Genomic DNA, 27720 nt, shown 5'->3' with positions numbered 1-27720 from the left:
TTATTGAAATCGTTTGTAAAAGGATGGGAGGGATCCGAATAAAGATATCAGGGGGGTGGCCCAGTCCAGTCTCTACCAGCCTCTAACGGCCTTGAACGGCCCGGTCTTTGCCCGGTCTTCGCCCCGGGCTGCGACCCGCGCGCGACCCGCGGCGCGTTAGAGGCTGGCTAGTTATAGAGGAGGAAATAAGGGCGTGGCCGCCGGGGGAAGAGGCGCCTGCTGCAAGGAGCGGTGGTTTCTGGGCCTCGCAGTCCCCCGGTCGGCTTTTCCAGGACACAGGCTTTGCACTACAACCTGGGCGGGTCGCGCTGAGAGCGAGGTTGATTACCGCCGAATGCAGTAACGCTCCCACCAGCCGACCTCAGCCACAGGGAATGCGGTGAAATGAGTGAGCAAAGGAGCAGTTCCTCTAGCCAGAAACGAAGGGCAGGTCAGTGAGCGGCGCCCGCGCAGCGGGTGTCGCGAAAGGTTTTGTAGAAGCTGGTCAGATCAATGGGCGTGGCCGCCGGGGGAAGAGGCGCCTGCTGCAAGGAGCGGTGGTTTCTGGGCCTCGCAGTCCCCCGGTCGGCTTTTCCAGGACACAGGCTTTGCACTACAACCTGGGCGGGTCGCGCTGAGAGCGAGGTTGATTACCGCCGAATGCAGTAACGCTCCCACCAGCCGACCTCAGCCACAGGGAATGCGGTGAAATGAGTGAGCAAAGGAGCAGTTCCTCTAGCCAGAAACGAAGGGCAGGTCAGTGAGCGGCGCCCGCGCAGCGGGTGTCGCGAAAGGTTTTGTAGAAGCTGGTCAGATCAATGGGCGTGGCCGCCGGGGGAAGAGGCGCCTGCTGCAAGGAGCGGTGGTTTCTGGGCCTCGCAGTCCCCCGGTCGGCTTTTCCAGGACACAGGCTTTGCACTACAACCTGGGCGGGTCGCGCTGAGAGCGAGGTTGATTACCGCCGAATGCAGTAACGCTCCCACCAGCCGACCTCAGCCACAGGGAATGCGGTGAAATGAGTGAGCAAAGGAGCAGTTCCTCTAGCCAGAAACGAAGGGCAGGTCAGTGAGCGGCGCCCGCGCAGCGGGTGTCGCGAAAGGTTTTGTAGAAGCTGGTCAGATCAATGGGCGTGGCCGCCGGGGGAAGAGGCGCCTGCTGCAAGGAGCGGTGGTTTCTGGGCCTCGCAGTCCCCCGGTCGGCTTTTCCAGGACACAGGCTTTGCACTACAACCTGGGCGGGTCGCGCTGAGAGCGAGGTTGATTACCGCCGAATGCAGTAACGCTCCCACCAGCCGACCTCAGCCACAGGGAATGCGGTGAAATGAGTGAGCAAAGGAGCAGTTCCTCTAGCCAGAAACGAAGGGCAGGTCAGTGAGCGGCGCATTGTCTATAATTAAATTTCTCCAGGCGGTATAAAAACTGCAATAGGTCTTAACGGACGGCGCACCAATCCTCGATACGCTGGGGGTTTCTGTGGAGATGCAGCTCTATTCCCTCTAATTTCTTTTCCTGTACTTTTCAATCTCTCTCAAGTTGTTGTCGGACCCCATACGAGGTCTTTATGCAGACCCCTCTAATCACTGCCTTCATTGCCTCCCATTCTGTCGATCTCGTGGTCGCCGTCCCCCAGTTTTCCACAAAGTACCTAGAGAACTTCTCTGTAATCTTTGTAGAGGGTGTGGGGAATCTGATAGCGCCTCAACCTGCAACCTCTCTGTAGGTATTGCCGGTCTAGGGCGTCTGATACAAAGTGTGAGCAACTCCGGGGAGTGCTCCAAAAGGTATCTAGGTAAGTAGGTTTTGTCCAGTACGTCAGGAGCTTGACAGGAAACACTGGTCTAATCGACTAAATATATTAGTCGCCAGTGTATGACAAGAAAAGGATCTTTTAGCTGGGTTCCTCACCCTCCATATATCCCATAACTCCATTACTGTTAAAGTATCTCTAAGTGTCCCTGTCAGCTTCGATTTAGTGTTTTGTCTGGGGGGTTCCCTGTCCAAGGTTCCATCTAGTAAGCAGTGGACGTCTTCCACCATAATCACTCCTGCTCCCAAATATGGAGTCGTCGCAGTTCCACGGCAGGGAAGAAGTCGGGCCATCAGGGTTTGGAGCATATATATTGAGGAGGCATGCCTCACGTTTGGATGGATTCAGCCCTCACCTTTTCGAGTCACACGAAGAAGGTTGCAGCTACCTGTTACGGTATTTTGCGCGGCCTAAGACCGGTCCTTAAGTTTTTTGACTCTTCTACCCGACAGCTCGTGGTTCAAGCTACGGTTCTATCTCGGCTGGACTACGGTAGTGCGTTGCTGTTGGGGATCAACCAGGCTGAGGCATCCAGGCTTCAAAGGGTTCAGAATGCTGCGGCTCGGGCCATTGTTGGCCTTCCTAAATACTGCTCTGTGTCCAGCACGATTTCTGCTCTTCATTGGTTGCCGGTTAGGCAAAGAATTAAGTTCAAGTCGTTATGCTTGGCCTTTAAAATCATGAAGCTTTCCTCGCCGCCGGCACTTGCGAATTTGCTCAGCCCCTACATCCCGGTGAGGTCTCTGAGATCGGAGGCTCTTCATCTTGCGGTCTGCCCCCGTTTTAAACTTAGCAGGATGGGTGGCCGTTCCTATCGAGTGCTTGCCGCTGGTTTGTGGAATACGCTTCCCGTGCACATCCGTGCTTTGAATAACCTTACTGTTTTTAGACGTGCGATTAAAACTTTTCTGTTTTCTGTACCTGGATAGGGGTTCCCTTTCCTCTTCTGTCTGTGTTATGTTCTAGTACCTGTTCACGCGCCAGGACGCCCCTTCGCTGGGGCAGCTGTGCGAGTTATAAAAATTAATAACATTACATAACATAACATAACGTCCATCTATCCTGGCATGCAGAATCACATATCTTCCCTCAGGGTCATTTATATGATGGAGGAGCTGGAATGGAACTCCCGGGGCTATCCAGTTAAGGGCCACCGAGCAAACCTGGAATAGGACGTGGCATTACTCTGCCCATCTGCGTTTTCTGCATGGTAATGTATCTCCCCAGATGTGAGTTTCCTGCAGACATGCTATTGGCATTCTATATTTCTTTAGATAGGCAAATACTTGTCTTCTTTATTCAAACATTGCTATTCCCCATACATTCCAGGTGAGTAATTTCATCACGGGGAAACCATGCTAACCATCGGATAGGAAATTCTTCCTGTTCCAATCGGTCTCACCGTAACTTAAATAAATGCTGTAATGCTAGGTCCATTTTCCAGAACGGAGTCCCCTACCTCCCCCAACCCCATTTAAACTCCAACCCAAAACAAAACCCTACTCCCCTACCCATGGGCAGTGGTACGAGTCTCATTCCCCTGTGGTAGAGATCTGGAATCTGCTTCCCCCACCCCAATCAATCCCTCCCTCCCGTTTTCCTTTGTAACAATAATCATCCACACTGTAATCAAGCAGAACAATGGATTAGCTACGTTTTGACATTTTGGTTTGTAGCAGTGATGCTCTAAGCAACAGTTGCTTTGCCAGTGGTCAAGCCATGGCCGGGGTGAGAGGTCAGAGCATCCAGCGCCCTCTGCCAGTCTCAACCCTCTGTAGGGGGCGGGATCAACCCACCAGCCACAGGGAATGTATACTGTGAATGCTGTCCTGATTCGTCTCTCCGAGCATGAAGTGTTCTGTTAGAAGGCAGTAGTAGGTACTGTGAGGCTGTATCGGAATCAGATGAAGGATCAGCAAGTTGTAATGTCCCATCTGGGCACACTTGGATTCAGCCCGAGTAGCACGCCCCTTTCCGTGGTTTTGTTGTGGTTGATGTGTCTCATCCCCTTCTCTGTTCCGTAGACTTCACCGACCCCCCCTCCACACCCCCAAGAGTTCTCTTCTTGTTCTGTGTTTATCCCACCCTCGGAATCTAGCCATTCAGAGGCCTCTAGTGCTGAAAAGCAGAATAGAGTCTTGCCGTTGTATTCAATCTGTAGTTTGGCTGGGAATAAAAGGCTGGATTTCGTCCCTGCTTCCCGAAACCTCCTCTTGACTGCCATGTATGTTCTCCACTGGTCTCGTACTCTCTGCGTGTAGTCTGGATAAATCGCAATGCAGTGGCACTCATATAGTGGCGCTTTTCTATTGCGAGTGGCCTGTAGGATTACATCCCTATCTCTGTAGTTAAAGAAGTAAGCTGTAATGGCTCGAGGTGGAGCCCCCTGGTCGAGGATGGGGGGCCAACGCTCTGTTCCCCCGTTCAGTGTTAAAAAACTTTGATAGTCTCTTGGGGACATCAAAGTAATCCAGTCCTCCAGGAACAGTTCCGCTGAAGGGCCTTCAAATCTCAGGTTATTTCTTCTGGACCACCCTTCTTGGTCTTCTGCCCGTTCATAGAGTGTGGTCTCCCGCAAGGACCGGACCTCCGTCTGGAGCACTCCAAAGTTGTGTTAATTCGTGGTGACTCTGTCCGCAACTTTGCGTAGGTCACATCTCAACAAATTGAAATCGATGGCCGGCGCATCTACCCTATTCACCATGTCGCTCCTGGTTGATTGGATCGCCAGCATGATACCCGCCAAAGAAGGTTCTGGTGTCGCCTGGTTTGTATCCTCCCCACCTTGCTCTCCTGCATTCACTGCCTGGCAGTCTGGTTCCTGGGGGCAGGGTTGCACATAATTTGATATTTTGTTTGCTTGCACTCGATTACCTTTATCTTTTACCATGATAATGTGAAGCTTACATGTGTTTCTGTGTTTGTACGGTTCCACACTGGGTTGGGATCTTCCTTCCTATCAGTTTGCCAAGTAACCACTGTGTTCCACTTGGGAATTCCCTATCCCACAAGCCTGTTCCATTATCTCTCTAGGTCTCCACTTTTCTGATATTGACCCAGCATATTTTTCCATCAGCCACCATTTCTCTTGGTCACTCTCTCTTGGGGTTCAAAGGTCACTAATTGCACTTTTTTTGCTGCGTGTTGCACTCATTAGCAGTACTCCACCTTCATCGGCTCACCATGTCACCGGCAACCAGATTGGCAAGCTCTGGGGTCCCCAGGTCAGCAAGCTCTAAAACGATGTTGCAGTGGGCCCTTACGTAGCTTGTCTTCCTGCGCTATTCAGGTACCGGCAAATCTAACAATCCCGGTGGGCAAAGTGGGGTCATGCCGTATCCTGGGTGGGTCATCTAGGTTTAATGGGATCCGGTTTCCCTCTTCTGTAGAGCCTCCCAAACCTCCACTTTGGCACTTATCTGTTGCGCACGATTAGGTCGAGGCGTTGCGGCAGGCTAAGTCGCCCGTACCCGGCTACTGCCTTGGGCCCATGGCTCACACCGCCTCCCCGTCTTCAGGTTCGATCAGGCCGCAGGCTGAGTCGCCCACACCTGCCTGCTGCCTCGGGCCCTGTACACACAACGTCTCTCTATCGCCAGGCTCCCGGCTAATTAAGGATTATAAATCGAGCCGCTTCACATGACCCTGGGCATTTGTTCCCCTTGCGCCGCTCACCTCTGGCTTCCTAGTCACCGCCTGGGCCCCCCCTCTTCCAGAGTGATCAAAGCGGACTCAGCCCATGACCCATTCCCAAAGTCCCATCGAACCTGGATTCGGCTCGCTCCCCCATTTCTTTGCTCAATCGAGGCAGGTGTTCACTTCTCCAGTCGAGCCTCCAGAGCTACCAGTCTCTCCTCCATTGGCAGTGGTCGCTGCGCACAAGATGGCGCCATCTCGCCGAAGCCGCGATGTGGTTTTTTTTGCGTTTTGTTGACTGGTGTCAGGGATTGTTAATTCCCCGGTCTCAATTTGTCAGACTGACACCCCTTGATCAGGACATCTTTTTGGGGGTTGAGTGTAGATTATGCATCACAGGATTATGACGGATCGCCTTGTCGCTAGCGGGAGCGCCGAAAATCACGTATATTTGGCCATCTTACCAGGCTCACACCCCCACCTTAGGCCATTTATAAACTGTAAAAGTAGAATGAGGGGCTGCAGTATAGGCGAGGCCTGTACATAGCAGCTTTAGAAGCAGGGTTATCTATTGAGATGTAAACAGCCTTGAATGTATTCCGTTGAATGTAAATTAGTGGGAACTTTCACATTTCCGTTCTGCCCAGGGCCCCAACAGTCCAAGAAACCATCCCTGCATGTACTACAAGTGAGGTTTCTAAAACATGGTCTTAGAAACATTCATCCCCCACAGCGTTAAAGGCGATGTTAATGGTGGACCAAGAAGCAAGTCAGTTGTCATGCCCCATACATGGTAAAAAAACAACTGCTGAGGTCTTTTAGAAATCCAGAAACACTGGGCGCACACCTGGGTAACCGCTAGATGATGGAAAACAAGAGTAAATGGTGTAGGCAATGGGGCGAGTGGTAGTACCTCACAACCACTCAGAAAGACCAGAAAACTGGTCTGCAATGAATAAGAACAACTGTGCCCCTGCACTAACACAATACATAGAAAGCTTCAAAGTTTGAATTAAATTGTTTACATGTAATAGTAACATATAGCACATCAATCTAAACAGATAGTGGAGGTACGTAATTCAGTGACCAATAGTCGAGTGAGAAGTGTAAGTCAATTAGTAGTCTGTAATTAGAGTGTCCATTTTCTGTTTATTGTTCAGTTTCAAAAGCCAACACGTGTTTCATCGCAGGGAACAAATGCGAATCTTCAGGGCTAAACAAAAAATACAAATTATATCTTCACTAAACATGTTCTGTTTGTAGAATTTTGTCAAAAACGGGTGACTCTTAGTGTCACCATAGTGACACAAGGCATGCTAAAAAGGTGGGGGGGTGACTTGGTGTCTGTGTGAAGAACAGTCATGAGTAAAGTGACATATGTGACAAGGTGGAGTGTGGGGTGACAAACGATATTTTTTATATAAAAGCAAATAGTGTAACTAGTTATTATACATTTGGAATACTGGCCGGTCTGAGAGGTGAAGTGGTGAGGCAGATAGTGTGTGTAAATAGAAAGGACGATATCCCCAGTGACTCGTGAGTGACGTATGTAAACATAATGGATTCAGAATACACGAAAAGTGATGGCAGTGTTACATATTCGTGAGTATTCATCTATTAGTTTGCTGAGCTTGCAGTACTTAGAATTAGTAGACGCAATTGTGCACAACTCATCTTGACGAAGTCTATCCTATTTAAATCAAAATGCCGACTTGAAATGCCAGACATACCTGGAAGAAGTGGCTTTCGAGATAGGATGTACTTGTTCAACTAGAACACAAGAAGGGGCGCGAAAGGACCGGTCAGTGCGTAGACTCTGGTGTTTGTCATAGATAGGATTTCATAACAAAGAGAGAAAAGAAAGAAAGAGGAAAAAATAGAATACGTAAAAATAGTGAAAAAGTAAAAAATGAAAAAAAAAAGTAAACACACGCTGGGCGTTAGGTTTCAACGTTGGAAGAGAAAGTTTTTTATAAATTACACCAAAAGTAAAAGAGGGGGGAGCAGTGTTTCAAAAATAGTAGTATTACACAAAACGGGGGGACAGGGCTACACAGGATCTATTAACTCGGGGTAATTGTAGTCATGAATTATACTGACGGTGCTGTCTAAAATGGTAAAAACTCACCAAGAAAATCAAACTTGTGTTTTTTGGATTTTTGTTGTAAGGGTATTTGCCACGGTCGGGGCGTAGTAGGAAATCCCAAGTGTCGGATTTTCGAACAATAATATCTTTAGTGTAGAGAACAGATCTGCAATTAGAGCAAGTTTTAAAGCGCAATGTAAGTATCATTTTTGGTTGACGTGTCGTTAAGCACGCAGGCAGAGAGGGAGCATAAGTATAGAGTCACACCTACCTCGGTAATTAGCAGGTTAGGTGGAGACCGGGAGGAGAAAGGTCTTCGTGGTTTGGGCGGGTACGCTTGTAACCACAGAGTGCCTTGTCTTTAGAAGAAAAGAAAAGGAGGGGTTAAGTCCACATGGACTACACAGGATCCAAAGCGTTTTTCTAATGTAGTTACCAAACTACATAAGGCTGCAGATGTTAAGGGACCCAGAGCGCTTACCTGATAAACGAAATTCTCCCTCTTAGAGTTTCCCGGCGCCGTGTTTCAGAAACGGACACGTGACCGGAAGTAGAGTTCATTTAAGTACTGGTGCGTATGGGTTGGTTAAAAAAGACTAGAACGTAGCCATCGAACCCTATTGCAGAGAGAGTGGCAGAAAGAAGAAGAAATACTACCCTGATTGGTTGGGTAGAGGAAATATATCTCAATGTTAGGAAGATATTAAATTCCCGTAAACAAGAGGGGGGGGGGGGGGTTTCGACGAGCGCAAAACTGGTGTAAAGTATTACATTCTCGTTCGCAATTCCAGTATAATAAACATTCTTTGCAAAAATATTTATATATTTGTTATAGGTGATAGAATAAATGGTATATTCTTTAGAAATATCTTGCGACCGTGGATTTTATTAGAAAGGTGATCCACTTGAACTAATGTGAAGCCCAAGGGGCCTCAGACCTATAAAAGTCAAAAGTCAGATAGGACAAAAAACAAGTGACGAAACACCCAGCTGGGTAAGTATAAACATCACAATGCAAGTGTGTTTGCATATATAAATGAGTGGATATACCTCGAGAAGGTCTCGGTTAGAAGAGATGTAAGCGAGATGTGTTACATGTCTAAGCCCGGGTAGGGGTAAATTAGGTTCATTATTTTTGATAAGTTGCGACTCTTGTTCTAGTCGTCACACGAAGGATCAGGAATAGTCCTGAGTGAGCACTTGTGTTTAAGTAGAGCAAATGTTTACCCATATGGGAAAGTAAGTGCACAAGCTGGTTTTGAACGCAAAATGAGAACAACAATAAAGTACTGTTAACACATGATTACTTATGTCAATGCATATTCATATTGGAGTTTTTACAGGGGAAAGAACAGGACAGCAACAAAGATAGTTTGGAACAGGGTGCATCCTTAGTCACCCAAAAAGAATTGCAATTCTGGGTCATAATTCAAACCGCACTCTATGCTACGAAGGCGCATTATCCAAGTCGCTTCTTTGCGTCTTAAAAGTAGTTCTCGGTTACCACCTCTCACATGGATAGGCACAGTTTCTATTCCATAGAACGAAACTTGAAAGTCCTCTATGTTCGGTTGAAATTTGGCTACATGTAGAGCCACTGGGTATTTAGGATCTTGCTTTAAAATGGCTCTCATATGCTCAGAGATTCTTTCTTTCAAAGATCTTATTGTGCTACCAACATACTTCTTACCACAATGGCATTCGATGATGTAAATTACGTATTTGGTAGTGCAATTTATGTTGGTTCTGATGTCATATACTTCTTCTGAGGGGCCTATAAAGTGTTTGGTTTTATGTTTGGCCCATTTACACATTGGGCATAACCCACATTTGAAGAAGCCATTACCACGTTGGGTTAGCCAGGTCGGGTTTCTATCCGAACGTGGCACTGTGAGACTGAGCATGTTCCTCAGGGTCCTCCCTTTGCGAAATGTGATTTGAGGGGTGGTCGGGATCATTTCTTTTAGTGTAGAGTCATCTCTTAACAGCTTCCAGTGCTTGGTCATGCTGGTCCTGATCGAGTTGTGCAGAGCATTATATTCTGTAATCATTCTCACTGTACTCTCTTTCTTGGTTTGGGGGTCTTTGGTCCTCAGAGTTTCCTCTCTTAATTTTGTTTAGTTTGGATTTTGCTTGGGACAAGATTGCTTTAGGGTAACCTCGTTTGGTGAATCTCAGATTCATGTCACTGATTGTATTATCAAATTCTTCATCATCGCTACAATTACGTCTTGCACGAAGAAATTCGCCAAACGGTATGGATTTGATCTGATGGAAGGGATGAAAACTATCCGCTCTTAAAATTGCATTACAAGATGTGGGTTTCCTGTATAGTTTGCTTTGTAGGGTATTGTTGATTATATAGAATTCTAGATCTAGAAATTCAATGTGCGATTTGCTCTGTTTCATGGTGAAACTAAGTTCCCAAACATTGTTGTTGAGATAGTCAAAGAAACTTTGTAGTAAAACATCAGTTCCGGTCCATAGCAAAATGCAATCGTCTATGTAACGACCCCAGAAAAGAATGGAGTCAGTGTATTGACTGCTATGCGTACCCCAAAGATGGTCTGCTTCGAACGCTCCCATAAAAAGGTTAGCGAAGGAGGGTGAGAATTTCGAACCCATGGCTACTCCTCGTTTCTGTTGGTACCATTTCTTATTAAACATGAAAAAGTTGTTGTCCAAGATTAATTTCATCATGGAAATAAGCATTTGTGTATGTGCCCAAAGCGAGGCCGGCCGTTTGGACAACACTCTAGTAATTGCTTCAATGCCTAGTTTTGGATTGATGCTGGTATAGAGAGCAACCACATCCATAGTGACTAATGTGGTGCCTGGTTGCCATTCTAGATCCCCTAGCAAGCTGAGAATGTGTTTGGAGTCTTGAATGTATGAGGGGAGGTTTTTGACAAGTGGGCCCAGAAATAAATCCACATATTCTGCTAGTCTTTCAGTCGGACCTCCGATTCCTGAGACTATCGGTCTACCAGGGGGAAATGGGAGATCCTTATGAATCTTAGGAAGGGTGTAAAGCCATGGATATGTTGGTTTCAATACTTTTAGATACATGTACTCTTCTTCATTTAGGAGACCATCCTCTTTCCATTTCAGTAGATGGTCGTTGACGGTCTTTGTGAGTGCACCCATGGGGTTAGATGCGATGGGGTCATAGCAGGAGAGGTCTGCTAGTTGGGTCATTATCTCATTGTTGTAGTCTTCTGCGTTCATCACCACAATATTTCCTCCTTTGTCTGCCTCACGAATAATAATGGAGGGATTCAGTGTCAGTACAGTCAAAGCGTTGCGCTTTCCTTTGGTTAGATTGTCTTTAAATATGAATGTTTCTTGTAGTCTTTTGGTGTTGATTTTGTTAAGGTCTTCCAACACATGTCTGTGAAAATTGTCAATGCTGTTACCGCCTGGTAACGTCGGAGTCCATGTGGACTTGGATTTGAGACCACTGGCTACCCCAAAGTCCATGTCTATGTTGAGTTCTTCTAAGAGTTGCCCCATTTCCATAGGGCTGTCTTCTCGTTCAGTGATTGACAACAATAGATGGACTGCTTGTATATCTTTTATTGTATGTACAACATTGTCATTCAATACATCAGGAATGTTTTTGGTATTTTTCTTAACAGGAACTTTACCTGCAAAGTACTTTTTTATTTTTAGATTACGGACAAATTTGAAGAGATCTATTTTTGTTTGACAAATATCACCGGTGGAGTAAGGATTAAAACTCAAACCTTTTGCGAGTAACTTTGTCATGTCAGAGGTGAGGGGAAAAGAGGATAGGTTGATAACTTACACCTCCTTGTTGACGTTATCTAATTCTTTGTTTTCCCTGACCTTAGTTTTTTGCGATATTCGTCGTTGTCCCCCCCTGCTCCCTCTGTGGGTTTTGGAGTTATAAGGCCTCTTCGGGATTGGGCCCTGTTCCCCTTGCGAATGCGTTCCATTTCTACTAAAAAAGGACTGCTGTTAGCGTCCAGATTGTCTTCGCTTTCTGTCGCTGGTTCGCTGGTACCCACAGTGTTTAGGGATGTAGTACTCGATGAGATGGAGCCTGGGGCAGATGTATTGCTCTCAGGTTTTTTGGATTTAGTAGAGGGAATCAGGGCATCATACTTTCGATCGAAAGTGAACACTCTACCGTTACGGTAGTCACCATCATCTCTTTTGATTTGTCTTGCTTTCCTATTTTTGATTTCTTCCTGATGTTTTAGTAAAACCTCGTCCAGAATAGTGTAGTTTTTTACAGTTGGTTCTGGCAGGTTAAGGTCTTTTATTTCTTGTTCAAGAATAGCGATTTCTCCCTGTAGTTTCAGGGTTTTGCGGTCCGCACTTTCTATTAGAATGTCCATAAGGACAAAAGAGTTGTTATTAACAGAGTCTTCCCATTTTTTCATAAGGTCTACATCTAGATTGTCATAGGTCGGAAAAATTTGAGAGCGCAAGCCTCTGGGTATTTGCTTGAGGCGCATATATTGCTTCAAAGTGGTGGCATCCCACCATCGTGAGTTCTCTTGCATCTTCAATTTTTCAAGTTTTTTGAATTTCTCTTTGAGGCCCTCCACTCGAGGGGGACCAGAATTGGCTGCTGCTGTATGAGTAGGCATGCCTTTAGCTAGATTTTCAAACAGGTCTGCGGCTACTTTGTCTCTATCCATGTTGTAAGGAATACGTTTAGATTGTTAAGACAGTTAAACGGTGCAATTTAAGGAGTACTGGCGGGGGCAGCCCACTCTGGCAATCTGATATTGTAAAAAAACAACTGCTGAGGTCTTTTAGAAATCCAGAAACACTGGGCGCACACCTGGGTAACCGCTAGATGATGGAAAACAAGAGTAAATGGTGTAGGCAATGGGGCGAGTGGTAGTACCTCACAACCACTCAGAAAGACCAGGAAACTGGTCTGCAATGAATAAGAACAACTGTGCCCCTGCACTAACACAATACATAGAAAGCTTCAAAGTTTGAATTAAATTGTTTACATGTAATAGTAACATATAGCACATCAATCTAAACAGATAGTGGAGGTACGTAATTCAGTGACCAATAGTCGAGTGAGAAGTGTAAGTCAATTAGTAGTCTGTAATTAGAGTGTCCATTTTCTGTTTATTGTTCCGTTTCAAAAGCCAACACGTGTTTCATCGCAGGGAACAAATGCGAATCTTCAGGGCTAAACAAAAAATACAAATTATATCTTCACTAAACATGTTCTGTTTGTAGAATTTTGTCAAAAACGGGTGACTCTTAGTGTCACCATAGTGACACAAGGCATGCTAAAAAGGTGGGGGGGTGACTTGGTGTCTGTGTGAAGAACAGTCATGAGTAAAGTGACATATGTGACAAGGTGGAGTGTGGGGTGACAAACGATATTTTTTATATAAAAGCAAATAGTGTAACTAGTTATTATACATTTGGAATACTGGCCGGTCTGAGAGGTGAAGTGGTGAGGCAGATAGTGTGTGTAAATAGAAAGGACGATATCCCCAGTGACTCGTGAGTGACGTATGTAAACATAATGGATTCAGAATACACGAAAAGTGATGGCAGTGTTACATATTCGTGAGTATTCATCTATTAGTTTGCTGAGCTTGCAGTACTTAGAATTAGTAGACGCAATTGTGCACAACTCATCTTGACGAAGTCTATCCTATTTAAATCAAAATGCCGACTTGAAATGCCAGACATACCTGGAAGAAGTGGCTTTCGAGATAGGATGTACTTGTTCAACTAGAACACAAGAAGGGGCGCGAAAGGACCGGTCAGTGCGTAGACTCTGGTGTTTGTCATAGATAGGATTTCATAACAAAGAGAGAAAAGAAAGAAGGAGGAAAAAATAGAATACGTAAAAATAGTGAAAAAGTAAAAAATGAAAAAATGAAAAAAAAAAAGTAAACACACGCTGGGGGTTAGGTTTCAACGTTGGAAGAGAAAGTTTTTTATAAATTACACCAAAAGTAAAAGAGGGGGGAGCAGTGTTTCAAAAATAGTAGTATTACACAAAACGGGGGGACAGGGCTACACAGGATCTATTAACTCGGGGTAATTGTAGTCATGAATTATACTGACGGTGCTGTCTAAAATGGTAAAAACTCACCGGGAAAATCAAACTTGTGTTTTTTTGATTTTTGTTGTAAGGGTATTTGCCACGGTCGTGGCGTAGTAGGAAATCCCAAGTGTCGGATTTTCGAACAATAATATCTTTAGTGTAGAGAACAGATCTGCAATTAGAGCAAGTTTTAAAGCGCAATGTAAGTATCATTTTTGGTTGACGTGTCGTTAAGCACGCAGGCAGAGAGGGAGCATAAGTATAGAGTCACACCTACCTCGGTAATTAGCAGGTTAGGTGGAGACCGGGAGGAGAAAGGTCTTCGTGGTTTGGGCGGGTACGCTTGTAACCACAGAGTGCCTTGTCTTTAGAAGAAAAGAAAAGGAGGGGTTAAGTCCACATGGACTACACAGGATCCAAAGCGTTTTTCTAATGTAGTTACCAAACTACATAAGGCTGCAGATGTTAAGGGACCCAGAGCGCTTACCTGATAAATGAAATTCTCCCTCTTAGAGTTTCCCGGCGCCGTGTTTCAGAAACGGACACGTGACCGGAAGTAGAGTTCATTTAAGTACTGGTGCGTATGGGTTGGTTAAAAAAGACTAGAACGTAGCCATCGAACCCTATTGCAGAGAGAGTGGCAGAAAGAAGAAGAAATACTACCCTGATTGGTTGGGTAGAGGAAATATATCTCAATGTTAGGAAGATATTAAATTCCCGTAAACAAGAGGGGGGGGGGGGCTTTCGACGAGCGCAAAACTGGTGTAAAATATTATATTCTCGTTCGCAGTATAATTCATGACTACAATTACCCCGAGTTAATAGATCCTGTGTAGCCCTGTCCCCCCGTTTTGTGTAATACTACTATTTTTGAAACACTGCTCCCCCCTCTTTTACTTTTGGTGTAATTTATAAAAAACTTTCTCTTCCAACATTGAAACCTAACGCCCAGCGTGTGTTTACTTTTTTTTTCATTTTTTACTTTTTCACTATTTTTACGTATTCTATTTATTCCTCCTTCTTTCTTTTCTCTCTTTGTTATGAAATCCTATCTATGACAAACACCAGAGTCTACGCACTGACCGGTCCTTTCGCGCCCCTTCTTGTGTTCTAGTTGAACAAGTACATCCTATCTCGAAAGCCACTTCTTCCAGGTATGTCTGGCATTTCAAGTCGGCATTTTGATTTAAATAGGATAGACTTCGTCAAGATGAGTTGTGCACAATTGCGTCTACTAATTCTAAGTACTGCAAGCTCAGCAAACTAATAGATGAATACTCACGAATATGTAACACTGCCATCACTTTTCGTGTATTCTGAATCCATTATGTTTACATACGTCACTCACGAGTCACTGGGGATATCGTCCTTTCTATTTACACACACTATCTGCCTCACCACTTCACCTCTCAGACCGGCCAGTATTCCAAATGTATAATAACTAGTTACACTATTTGCTTTTATATAAAAAATATCGTTTGTCACCCCACACTCCACCTTGTCACATATGTCACTTTACTCATGACTGTTCTTCACACAGACACCAAGTCACCCCCCCCCACCTTTTTAGCATGCCTTGTGTCACTATGGTGACACTAAGAGTCACCCGTTTTTGACAAAATTCTACAAACAGAACATGTTTAGTGAAGATATAATTTGTATTTTTTGTTTAGCCCTGAAGATTCGCATTTGTTCCCTGCGATGAAACACGTGTTGGCTTTTGAAACGGAACAATAAACAGAAAATGGACACTCTAATTACAGACTACTAATTGACTTACACTTCTCACTCGACTATTGGTCACTGAATTACGTACCTCCACTATCTGTTTAGATTGATGTGCTATATGTTACTATTACATGTAAACAATTTAATTCAAACTTTGAAGCTTTCTATGTATTGTGTTAGTGCAGGGGCACAGTTGTTCTTATGCCCCATACATGGTACCTAGGTGCTATTTTTGTAATTGGAGCAACATTATAGTATGCCACAAAATGCCTCACAACAAACATCACATAGTGCAATGCATCTATAAGTTTGTCATCTATCCATAAGAAAATTACTACCCACTTCTTCATGTTTTAAGAGTCTACAACAGCACAGAAGTGATACTTAAAAGAACTTCATATAAAGTTATCTGTCTTCATTTGTAAAATGACCTTTCTGTTTCTGTGTACTTTAACCATCAGTCAGGGTTTATCAAAGCAGCTCCAGAGCACGCTTTAAAGTGCTTCCTTTTTATATTGGTTGTATGAAAGATAAAGGGGAAAAAATGGTTTTTGAAAATTTTTCTAATTTTTATACCAGCCAGGACATTAAAATACCAGACATGCCGGTAGAACAAGCATTTGCAATGCAATCGGTCTCGCATTTGCAAGAGTTTGAGCTATTGGCATTGCAAGTGACAATTCATTTTATTCGTGTGTTTTGAAAACAGCCTTGCTTATGAGAAGTAAGGCTGACAGTAAAAGAGGCACAGTTACTGCCAGCCTTGCTTCTTGTAAGCAACAACTATAACTAAAAAGTGCTTGTTTATGGAAAGTCTGCAAGTTTTCAAAACACATAAATAAAAGGCATTATCATTTACAATGCCAATAGCTCAAACTCTCGCAAATGCGAGACCTATTGCATTTCAAATGCCTGTTTTTTATACTTCTAAGTCACTCCTAAGGTAGGCCCTAATAGCCATTGGACAGGGTACATGGTATTTAAAAAGTAGGACACATGCATTTAAAGTTTTATATGTCCGGGCAGGAGAAAATCTCCAAAGTCACTGTAGCACGGGTGGCTCTCCCAGAGAGAAACACTGGGTTATGTTATATGTTTGGGAGAACCTAGAAAAATTGTTCAAGGACTTATTTTCATAATAATTTAAAATTAAACTAATGGTAAATTTGGATTTTATATCGATAACTAGTTTAAAAAATTACAATTTTAGAAGGTTGTATTATTTCTGCTTTAACCAGATTTTGTCTTTCTGACAGGGTCACCTGTCTGGTGAATGGCTAACCTATGGTAAGATGTGGATTGTTACCAGACAGAGGACAACAAGCTGAGGTGTGGAGGTGTTTCCTTCTCCAGCAGGATGTCCTCAGGGGATGAGCCCAGCCCTTTCTGAGCATCAACAGGTGCCTACACTGGCAGATGCAGCTCACACTAGGGTCTGCTTCCCTTAGTCTTCCTAGTCAGCTTGGCTCCAAACCAAGTGGTAGGGTGGAGCTCCCCAGAACGGATTCGGAATGACCACACTGGAGGGTTTGCCCATTACCCCAGCTAATACTCTGGGTGGGCACGGGGAGTTCTGACCAGGGGAAGAAGGGTTCTTTATGCCTTGCTGGATTTCGGTGGAGAAGAGAACAGAGGGATAGTTTTCAGTAAAACACCCAGGAAGTGCTACACAAATGAGTAGGGTCACCCTGGGAACTTTTAGCCCAGGAGTTATAAGTGGCATCACCAGTACCCCTCTCAGAACATACTGACCTCTTAAGATCAGAAGGATCACCCTGCTACCAGAGTCCTGAAGGAAGGCTGGGCCTGCTTGCCTTTAAACCCTGAAGTGACTCCTAGTGCTGACTTCCTGTTTGAGCTACAGGGGCAAAACAAGCATTTAGAAGCTTTTTCCTGCCACTGCTAATCTGACCAGTTTCAACTAGACCTGCCCTGGACGCTGTTGGTTAGGACGTCCTCCAACAGAGGGCCTGCAGCAAAGTGGTGTCTCCCAGGTTCTGGACCAGTGGCTGGTGCCCTAGTGTACTACTGCTCAAACTGCAAAAGCTGCGTTGCCACGTTTTGGAAATTTTCCTCCATCGGCATCGAGCCGAAGCAGTTGAATCGCCGGTCAGATACAACTTGCTTGTTTTCTCCACTGAAGGAGGTCTGACTTCCTGAAAAGTTTCTAAGTCTGATCAAAGAGGGTTTTCACAGGACTGACCGCTGCAACCCATCAACATCATTCTTGGGATTAGTCTTTGAAGTGGGAACTCACCCCTTCAACAAATAACCCATTTACCTACAGGAACGCTTTACTGTGCAAGAGCTACGTAATTCTGCATTTACACACTGCTCTTTCATGAAGATTTTAATGTTAAAACATTGGTTTTAAAAAGTTAAAAGTTCACTCAAAAACAGAGGAAATTAGTAAACATGAACAGTTAAGCAGACTATATACTGGTAAAGAGCCATGCAAGATGACAATCATGCACATCTATAATGTGGGGCTAATAAAAGAATAGGGCTAATTACTATTATTTAAGCTGATAACAAGATTACACCATTAATGTAGGTTAGTACACAGATTCAGCAACTAATTTAAACTCACTGAAATCTAGTTTGAAGAGAAAAATAAAAATCTCACACCTGTACAGCTCTCTGAAATTCTTTCCAATGCTTTTCTGGCAAATCGTGAGGCAGACCAAGTAAAAGCTCAACACAGCTCCTGTAAAACCAAAATGTACGTGTTGAAGTGATAATACCAGAAAAATTAACCCTCAAAGCAATTTTAATAAAATATCAAGGTCACACACTAGCTGCACTGAGCAAAAGGTGTATACAATCAAATAAAAAGAAGAGCAACACTGCCAAGCTTTTCAATCAAAATTTGAGGGCAGTCGCAACTCTGTTAAGTCAGGTCACTGTGCTTAAAATAGATTAGTGCAAAACTCAGATGGCTGAGAAAAACATACAATTTGTACTTGAGTAAGAAGCAGGATGGAGATTACGTGGCGTATTCAGTTGATTAATTACTCCTCAGAGATCATGCAATTCAATAAAAATCCATTTAAAGGTATTAAATTATACATAAAAATTAAAATTAAAAGAAACCAGAAAATGTGTTCCTGGGAGCCTATAGCCCTTTTCTCTCCAAATATCTGCTTCTTGGCGAGTTTCATAGATCTGGATAGCTTAGAACGTTAAGAGAAAGCAACATTTTTGAAACACGTATCAGCTGTTTACTGAATAAAACGTCTTTAAACTTCCTTTTCTTGAACTACACAGGGGCCTGAACTTCTATGCAAATCAAGTCCTAGACTGAGTGCAGGGGGAGCATTGCACAACTTTAAGTAGCTTGGTCGATTCTGACTTGTACTTCCTGCGTACCAGACTTTTATAGTCAGGATTCTCAGAGTAATCAACATTTTATCAGATTCATCTTTGACAGAGGCTGAAGATAGCCTAGTACTTTTTTAACATCTTCGTCGGGATCCATAATACATATTAAATCTTGTCATTTCTTCAGCCAGAGGTCATTGCCAGTCAATGGTATATGAAATGCACATTTTAAGAACCAAATGTAGGCATTCTGTCCCAGGGTGCAGTGCTGAGACAGTTTAACATTATTTTTTTTCTTTCTTATACTGATTTTCCTTCCATTCAAAGATTTATTAGGAGGATGTTGATTAATTCAAAGCAGTATCCCATGATCAAAATCTAGGATTTCATTGAATTTACTTAGCTTTCCGATCACAGGATAATCACGAATATTCATAAGCATTAAACAGACTAACCACCACATTAACACTAAACAGTGGTGGAATAAAAAGCTAAAAGAACGCAAAACCAGACTGGCAATGTCAACCGCTGAGACCTTTGTCCAGTGTGAAATATTCACAAGTTCCAGTAAGATCCAGCTAATACAGCAGATGTTGAACAATTTGCAAAACAAGGTGTGAAAAGTGTATGCAAATGAAGGAAAAATGCCTCTTTAAGAGTCTAGGAGCTTCCTTACCCATGATGCACTCTACTGGCAGTTGCCTTAAAGTCAGATCTTTTTATGGTGAAATGCTATACCCAGTGAGGGAGGCAGGTGGGTGGTTTTAAGACTTCAATGATTGCTACAATGCAGAACTAGGACTACAGTAATCTTTTCTTCGGCATCGCAGGAGATTCAGTGATAGTCAAACATTGAAAAAGAGATAAGCTAGTTTTATCAACTAGAAGACAGATGTTAGACAGCAGAAAGCTAACAGAAAAAGTCCTCCAGTTCTAAGAACAGTGTAGTTTGAAAACATAACTTTCTCCATTTACAGAGATTTTGCAGGATTTTTTTTACCCCCCTGTAAGTTCCAGACTGCTCTTTAAGAAATTCCTTGAGTAGTCAAGGTGAAAGTCCAACATGTCCTTTTGCTCCACATATTGGCAATCTCTAGGCTCCTATTTAGAAGGCTGAGCTAAGAAAGTAAAAAAAAGAAACAACAAAGGACACAGGAATATGGCCATATACCAGCAGCCTTTGCACTAATTAAACAAGTTTGCTTCTGGTCCAAAAACACTTTAAAATGACCATTCCCAACAGTCTATATTGAGGTAAAACACAGAAAGAAGGAGATGTGAAGATTAGCAATTTCTTAAAAATCTGGCACATAAGCGCATTTCATGCAGTCTCTTGGCTATTTAATAGCCGATCTTGGAAGTTTGAAACTGAAAACCTAAGTGAAGTGGTTAATCATTTCTCCGGCTCAGAAAAGAATCATTTCATTTATAAGACAAGCCTTGAAAAAAGAAGACCATCTTCAGTTATATCTTTATCTTCAACAAGGGCAATCATACAATAGCCGCCACTCATTTTAAACACATTCCAATGGAATTTGCTCTAATTCTTTGTAATACTTTTGGGATTCCAATAATGTGGAGGTAGTGAGTACTCCTTTGGCTTTAATGAGTTTTAAGTTTTTAAGTTTTAGACTACAGCCTTTGAGTTTTTACACCAAACTAGGTTCCTCCCTAGGTTTCCATAAGTATCTTGCAGGGTTTCATCATAGACCATTTTATGCACTGTTAAAAGAGGGAAGCTCTGCTGGAAAGCCTTCTGTACAGTTATTTATTTGCGGTCTGCCATTTGAAACTTGGCTCTCTGTGCACACTCCTTGGGCCCCTCAACAGGCAGAATGCACACAAAGGAGCAATGGGGATGACATGAAGCCTGCACTCAAGCATATTCCCTCATTTATTCGCGAAAACAACACTAACACCTCCAAACTTAACAGAGCAGCTGTTCCTTTAAGGCTGGATAGGTTATCCTTATTTATTTATTTTATTTATTCAAAGTTTTATATAGCGCGAACAGGATCCTTACAGATATCAGAGCGCTTCACAAAGACAGTGTAGGGGCAGTAGGAGTCAACAGAGATACTGGGAACAGTATACAAGTCAATAACATGGTAATAACATGGATAAAGCAACAATAACACGGTGACAATAACAATAACAATAGGATGGTAATAACATGGATAATAAAAAGCATACATAAAACCAATCCATATACAATCAGGTAGGGAAGTAATATAGGACAGCACAAGTCATTGGTCCCAATACAGAGGTGTTCAGGTGGATCAGTAAACCAACGTGTATCATATCTTGGTCGATAGTAAGAGAGTAGCGTGGTAGTGCCACTCTACAGGTAAAGTGTAGTGCCAAGGGATAGGGTGAGCAGTGATACAATGCAGAGTCTCTGAACCAACATCTATAGCGATCAGGAGATCTTGGCCAGAAGGATGGTTTTCACCTCTTTCTTGAAGAGTGCCGTGGAGGAGATCAGCCTGGTTTCAGGAGGGAGCGCATTCCAGATCCTGGGTGCCATTCCTGAGAAGGAGCGCTTGTAGGTTTTCGCTTTCCGGAATCTACGAGGTTTCAGGAGTAGATTTTTTGTGCTCCTATTGGTTCTCGAGCCTCCTGATATAGATAGCTTTTGAGCGAGGTAGTTGGGTGCCTTGTGGTGCACGGCCGCGTGTGTCATAACTGCAATTTTTATCTGTATTCTGGCTTCAAAAGGCAGCCATTTTAGAGACTTTAAGTCTGGGGATATGTGCGAATGCTTTCTGGAGCCAGTAATGAGTCTCGCGGCAGCGTTCAGGGAGGCTCTTAAGGGTGCTGTTGTGGATAGCGGAAGACCGCTGAGGGCCGCAATTCCGTAGTCAATTCGAGGGATGACTAAAGCTTGTACAGCAGTTTGGAAGTCTTTGGCCGGGAGGAAGGGTTTAATTTTCCTCAGCGTGTTAATTTGGAAATTAGCTGCTTTAGTGGCTTTGCTGACGTGCTGCTGCATGTTGAGCTTGGCGTCGAGTGTGATGCCTAGGGATTTCGCCGAGTCCACGATGGTAGGTTGGACATTGAGTGCTGTTAGGTTGTTGAGCCAGGTTTGGGTGGAGGACGTTTTCGCCGGGGGTGAGATGAGTAGGAACTCAGTTTTCAGCGCATTTAGTTTGAGGTGATTATTGGCCAGCCAAGATTGGGTGTTAATAAGCGTGGAATTCAGATGTTTGATATTTTCCGGGGATTGTAACTTTAGATAGAGTTGTGTGTCATCGGCGTACATATGGAATTGAACATTGGATGCTTGAAGCAAGGTGGCGAGCGGTTCCATAACGAGGTTGAACAGTGTAGGGGAGAGGGTGGATCCTTGTGGAACACCTAGATCTGCAGGCATAGGTGTAGATAGCACATTGTCGATCTTGAACCTCTGAGACCGATTGTGAAGGAAGGACGAAAACCACTTGAGAACAGTTCCCGATAGCCCCATTCGAGTATTTAGCAGCTCCAGCAAGTTCTCATGTTTGACCGTGTCAAATGCTGACGAGAGGTCAAGAAGGATGAGGAGGCAGGACTCATTGCGATCCAGAATTTGGAGGGCGTCATCAATTATGTGTGTCATAGCTGTTTCCGTGCTATGTTTCGCTCTGAAACCTGATTGATGAGGGTTGAGGAGGTCAAATTGATCAATGTGTTTTGTTAGTTGGAGTTGGACACATTTCTCCAGCAGTTTGGCCAGGGTGGGGATATTGGTGATGGGCCGATAGTTGTTTAGGTCAGACGGATCAGCAGTAGGTTTCTTGAGTATAGGCGTGACTTGCCCCACCTTAAGGGAGTCTGGAATGTGGCCTTGCTGCAAAGAGCTGTTGATGATCTTGGTCCAGAGAGGGAGGAGCAAGGGGGTAAAGTCTTTTACAGCATTAGCAGGTAGAGGGTCTGTGAGGTGATTAGAGGGCTTCAAGGTGCAGAGCAGTTTGTGTATTGCTTCTTCCGAATAGGTATCGAAGTACTGCCAGGATGCCTTGTTTTTAGGTTGAGTGTCTGCCATTCTGGTGTGGTTGGGGTATCGGCTTACATCCATAATGAGGTCATTTCTTATGTTGTCAGTCTTTAGTTTAAAGAAAGCAGAGAAGGCTTCACAGTGTGGGGTGCCATTTGTTGTGCTGTTTGATTGTGTGGGTTGTGCCTTTGTTTGGGTCTGGATTAGCTCGAACAGTTTTCTTGGCCTGTTCTTCGCTTGGTCCAACTGGCGGCTGAAGAAGTCCGACTTTGTGCGCTTTATATTCCTAAAGTAGGCATTTCTCTTGTTCTTAAGCTTTTTGAGATGCAGTGCTGAAGGGTCCGATCTCCAGGTGCGCTCTGCCATTCGCATATTACGCCTCTCGTCATTGAGTCTGTCATCATACCAGGGGTTAGAAATTTTGGTGGAGACTCTTCAGTTGCAAAGGGGCGACTTCATTGACTATTGTATTCATAGAGTCAAGGTAGTGGTCAGTTAGTGATTGAACATCTGAGGCACCTGAAGGGGGAAGGAGGAGGTTGCCGATGTGGGGTGGTAGGGTTGAGGGGTTAAGATTCTTCAGATCCCTTTTCCATATTTTGGATTTGATTGGTTGAGTAGGGTTAGGTTTAACTTTTTCGTTGATAAAGAAGGTGATAATGTGGTGATCTGACCAATCGCAGGGTAGAATCGCCTCCAGTTGAATAGCGTTCTCTTTGGCAATGATGAGATCGAGAATCGCGCCTTTGTCGTGTGTTGGTTTATCGCATAATTGGCTGAGGTCAAGCGCATTGAGGAACGATTTGAGACTATTCACCACGGTGTCTTTCTGATCGTTCCAGTGGAGATTGAAGTCCCCCAGGTAGACTTGAGTGGTCTGCCGACCGGCATTGGAAGTGATCATGTCCATGAGTTGTTGGGTGAATATGAGATTGTCACCAGGCGGGTGATAGATGAGATGTAAAGCACAGGCTTGTTTGCCCTCACTGGTGATGTCGAGGCAGAGGAGTTCACAGGAGGAAAGGGAAGGGGAGGTGACTTGAGTAACGGAGAGGTTGCTCCTAAAGATGCATGCAATTCCCCCGCCCGTCTTGCCAGGAGACCTGTCCAGCCTAATGATGTGATAATTGGGGGGGACTAGTATGTCCATAATCGGGGTAGAGGCTTCAGTGAGCCACATTTCCGTTAGAATGGCTAGGTCCAGATCCCTTTCTGAGACGAGATCCGCGATGTCGGAGGAATGTCTCTGGGCCGATCTGCAGTTTAGTAGGATGCATTTGAGTTTGGGAGAGAGTAGGGTGGTCGAGCTATCTAATGTGAGGGGAACTTTTCTGAGGTTGTTAGGGACGGAGCCTCTGTTGTTGAGTGTTGGGAGCTTCCGAGTGTTTGTAAGAATTGTGGGTATGGTGATGTGTGAGTTGGAAAAGTCTTTTACCGGACCTGGGCCATAAGAGTGAAGGAGAGAGCATAGGTCGCGGTCCGACAAGGGGTTGAGAACACGACGGGGGCGGTGGGAGTTATTGCGAACGGGGATAGTAGGCCATTGCTGGTGACGTCGGGGGCGAGGGTATGTAGGGAGGGTGCGTCGTTTGTAGGGTAGTGGGATGGTGCGAGGTAGACTGGGCTGTGAGGAGAGGAGGTCTTTGATAGCGTGGACTTCTTTTTTGATTTGTAAGATTTCCTCTTTGACTTGTTGGAGGGTGGATAAAGTCAGGTCAGGGGGGTCATTGGGGAAGGTGTTGGTGGAGAGAGCCGTTGGTGAGTGATTGAGTGGTGATCTGGGGGCAGGCAGGGTATCGGGGGGGGGGGGGTATACTGGCGTTGTTGAGGGGTTCAGCGGTGCTAAAGGGTGGGATGGTATTCAAAGTGTGAACGTGTTTGTGGGCGAGGGGTGTGGGTGATGTAGGTGAGACAGGCGGTGGGTGGGGAGCATAGGTAGTGACTTCAGTGGAGGACGGTGCCGGTGAGTAGAAGAGTGAGTGCAGGCTGAAGACGGTGGGGGAGACAGGTGGGTAGTGAGGGCTGAGAATAGGAGGTGGGAGAGAGGGGGAAGCTAAGGTGCGGGAGGAGGTATGTTCTGTATCGTTTGTTGGGAGGGGGGTAGCGTTGTGAGTGGGAGTGGGGAGGGAGCAGGGACGGGAAAGGTGTCTGCCGTGGGGGGGATGGGGGGATAGGTGGATAAACTCCGAGTGATGGTGTGTGCAGATGTAGGCGTGTTGTGGGTGGGAGTTGTTGTGTCAGGTGTGAGAGATTCGTGGGTGGGAGTGGGGAGGGAGATGGGGAGGGAGAGGTGTCTGTCGTGAGGGGGCTGGGATGGGGGGGTGGATAAACTTTGGGCGGTGGCTTGTTCAGATGGTGGTGTGTTGTGGGTGGGGGGTTGGGAGGATAAACTTTGGGCGGTGGCTAGTTCAGATGGTGGTGTGTTGTGGGTGGGGGATGCTCTGTCCGGGGGGAGAGGGATGGTGGGGGTATGGGTGGGGATAAGCAGGGTCATGTTAGAGGGGCTGCTAGTATGTGCAGTGGAGATAATTGTGACTGTCTTTGGGGAGTGGGGGGCGTTAACAGCAGGTGGGCCATTTACTAGGGTGCTGGGGGTAGAGGTGTGGTAGGTGGTGGCTACGACGTCAGGGGAGATAGTGCTGACGGAGTTCTGGGTGGGGGTCAGCAGCTTGGAGAGGTGCTCTTTGAACTTGGGGAGCAGGTTGTCTAGTAATTCCAGGTTCTTGTCTGTGGATTGGATTAGGACAATCCCGTTATTGTAGATAGTAATGGTAGACCTGCCAGGGAAGAGGTGGGAAGGTGTGATGGTGAGAATTAGGCCATGAGGTGTTTTCCTGGTGGTGGAGACTGTGAGTAGGGATAGGAAAGTTTTTCTCCATTGGGCTCTGCGTGCGGTGTGGAAGATGATATCGGTATTCAGGGCTCCATTGCCCGGTGAGAAGTAGGTGTCGGCAAAGGGTGTTTCAGGGTGCGACCTCAAGAATTTGTGTTTAAAACGCTTAGTGGCATTTTTGGAGAGAGGAGTGGGGGGGTAGTTAATTCTAAAAGTGTGCTTGCCGCTGAGCTCCATTTTGGAGAGGCTGTGGCGATAGGTGTAGGAAATAGGACGGTAGTACAAGTTGTCGTCCGCTAGTTACAGGGCCGAGGGGGACACCAGTGAGTGATCAGAAGTATAAGAGGTAGAAGTCAGTGTGGTCCCCGCACAGACAGTGCGTAGGTGCAGCTTACCAAATGTATCCTATATACGAGGAAGCAGTCAGTTTACACCGTGTAGCCAACTATGAGAGGTAGGACCGATTAGGTGGAAGCCAAGTTACATATTAGCATTTACGCTGTACCAGCAGTGTAGTCTAGGCGTAGAAAGTGGCTGGGTGCCGTTTACATGACAGAGCGAGGTGTATGAGGTAGTAATAATCAGTGCAATATCGTGAGGTAGCTTACATCGAAAACCCAACAAATAAATAAATGCGGTAGCGGACAGTGAGTGAAGGGGGTAGAGGTGAGATAAGTGCAGCTTGCCGCAGCGGACAGTGGGTGATGGGGATAGAGGTGAGATATGTGCAGCTTGCCACAAGTAAATATAACAAGTATAAGTACAACAAATGTGTATACTAGAGTAGACAACAAAATAGAGAGATAAACTAAAATAAAATAAAAGATCCAATACTGCAATACAAGGCAGGAACTTAATTACAGTGCTTAGATGCAGAGCTATGTAGATAGTCAGTTCTTATGACCTGGGCAAGCAGTGAGAGTGACTAGTCCATGATGGCCGCCGAAGAAGGTGAAATAATAGTCAAATATGGCCGCCAAATAGGGGGGGATATATTTGATAGTCCTCTGTCAGTTGTTATTGCTTTAGGACCAAGGAAGGGCTATTTCAGTTTCTATTTGTGCAAGCCCAGCTCTGACTTGTTAGGAGGGAGTCTTATCTCTGTTTTGGTGGTCTTGTCTTGTGTGGGGGAGTCAAGCTGGGGAGCCTTGTGGGCGTCGAAGGTAAAGGAGGGAGATTTATTAGTACAGCTTTATGGCCCCAGCCATTTTGAACAAAGGGAGGAAGGCAAAAATGTACAATACCTTCTTGAAGAACTTCTTAGCCTGAGTTATGATGTTGCCCGCAAAGTGGCGCAAAGTGAAGCATTTATTGGCGGTGGAGACAAGGAACTTAGTTAAAATGTTGCAGGGTTGCAAAGTCTTTGCGCTTTTATGTTGTTTCTGCATAGTAGACATGAGGTTAATAGCAGCGTTTTGCAGACATCAGGGATCTTGCCTGAAAGTGCCCATCTGCGCTGTTTATCCATTTCTTGCCAGCGCGACCCCGCCTTTGCAGGTCTGCTCCCCGGGTCTCAGTAGCAGCTGGTGGTCCGCAGGTTCGCGTTGTCAGCATCAACAGATTGCAGCGCCGCGTGAGTTGTCAGGGGATGGGGCTTAGGCGTCTTGCGGCAGCAACCCGCCCCAGCTCGCTAGCCTCCCAGCCAGCTCCAGTGCCTGCTTGCAGTCCGGCGAGAGGAGGGAGGGTGCCGCACGAGATATCAGACCCCGATCTTCCCAGCAGGGGACAGTCCGGTGGGAGGCACGCCTCATCAGCGCACACCCATCCCAGCGCCGGGACTCCCAGCTGGACGGAGGTTCCTAGTCGCTCCGCTCAGCGACCCAGCGCCCAGCAGCAAGCAGCGCCTCACCGCGCCTTCAGACTCCAGGCGCCAAGCATGCCCTCCCGTCAGGCACTCTCCGGGCGTCCACTCCGCAGCCCGGTGTTCTCGGGCAATATCAGGCAGCAGGCTGCGCTTCTCATCAGACCCCGGGCTGCACGATGGCAGCTGCAGTCCCGGTAGGCAGACTCCAGGCGCCCGCCTCGCGACCGGTGTTCACAGGCGAAGGCAGGCAGCAGGCGGCGCTTCTCCTTAGTCCCCGGGCTGTACGTTGGCAGCTGCAGCCCCGGTATGTAGTCTCATGGTGGCCGGCGCTGACAGGCAGTCCTTCACGTCGTATATTAACGTCTGCATCCGCAGCAGGCTCTCTCCCACCGACCAGGGCTCCGCCGACAGCTCCGATGCTCTTGTGAGAGTTGCAGGGGTCCAGTCGCCAGGATTGCAGGTATGTGATATCAAGCTCCTTTTAATCCAGTTA

General features: G+C 45.5%; 1 protein-coding gene across 2 annotated transcripts in view; it reads right to left on the bottom strand.

Moving 5' to 3' along the window:
* Window positions 1–27720, bottom strand: part of ZNF292 (zinc finger protein 292) — a 670886-nt gene that overhangs the window by 439150 nt on the left and 204016 nt on the right. For both annotated transcript variants that reach the window (XM_078648177.1, XM_078648178.1), the window contains exon 3: window positions 17922–18000. In XM_078648177.1, coding sequence (XP_078504303.1) covers window positions 17922–18000 — 79 coding nt within the window. The remainder of the gene's footprint in view (window positions 1–17921; window positions 18001–27720) is intronic.

Source organism: Lissotriton helveticus, chromosome 6, assembly GCF_964261635.1.
Source record: "Lissotriton helveticus chromosome 6, aLisHel1.1, whole genome shotgun sequence".
NCBI classification, from domain to species: Eukaryota; Metazoa; Chordata; class Amphibia; order Caudata; family Salamandridae; genus Lissotriton; species Lissotriton helveticus.
Note: the sequence above shows the minus strand (reverse complement) of the source record. Positions and strands in the feature narration are given on the sequence as shown.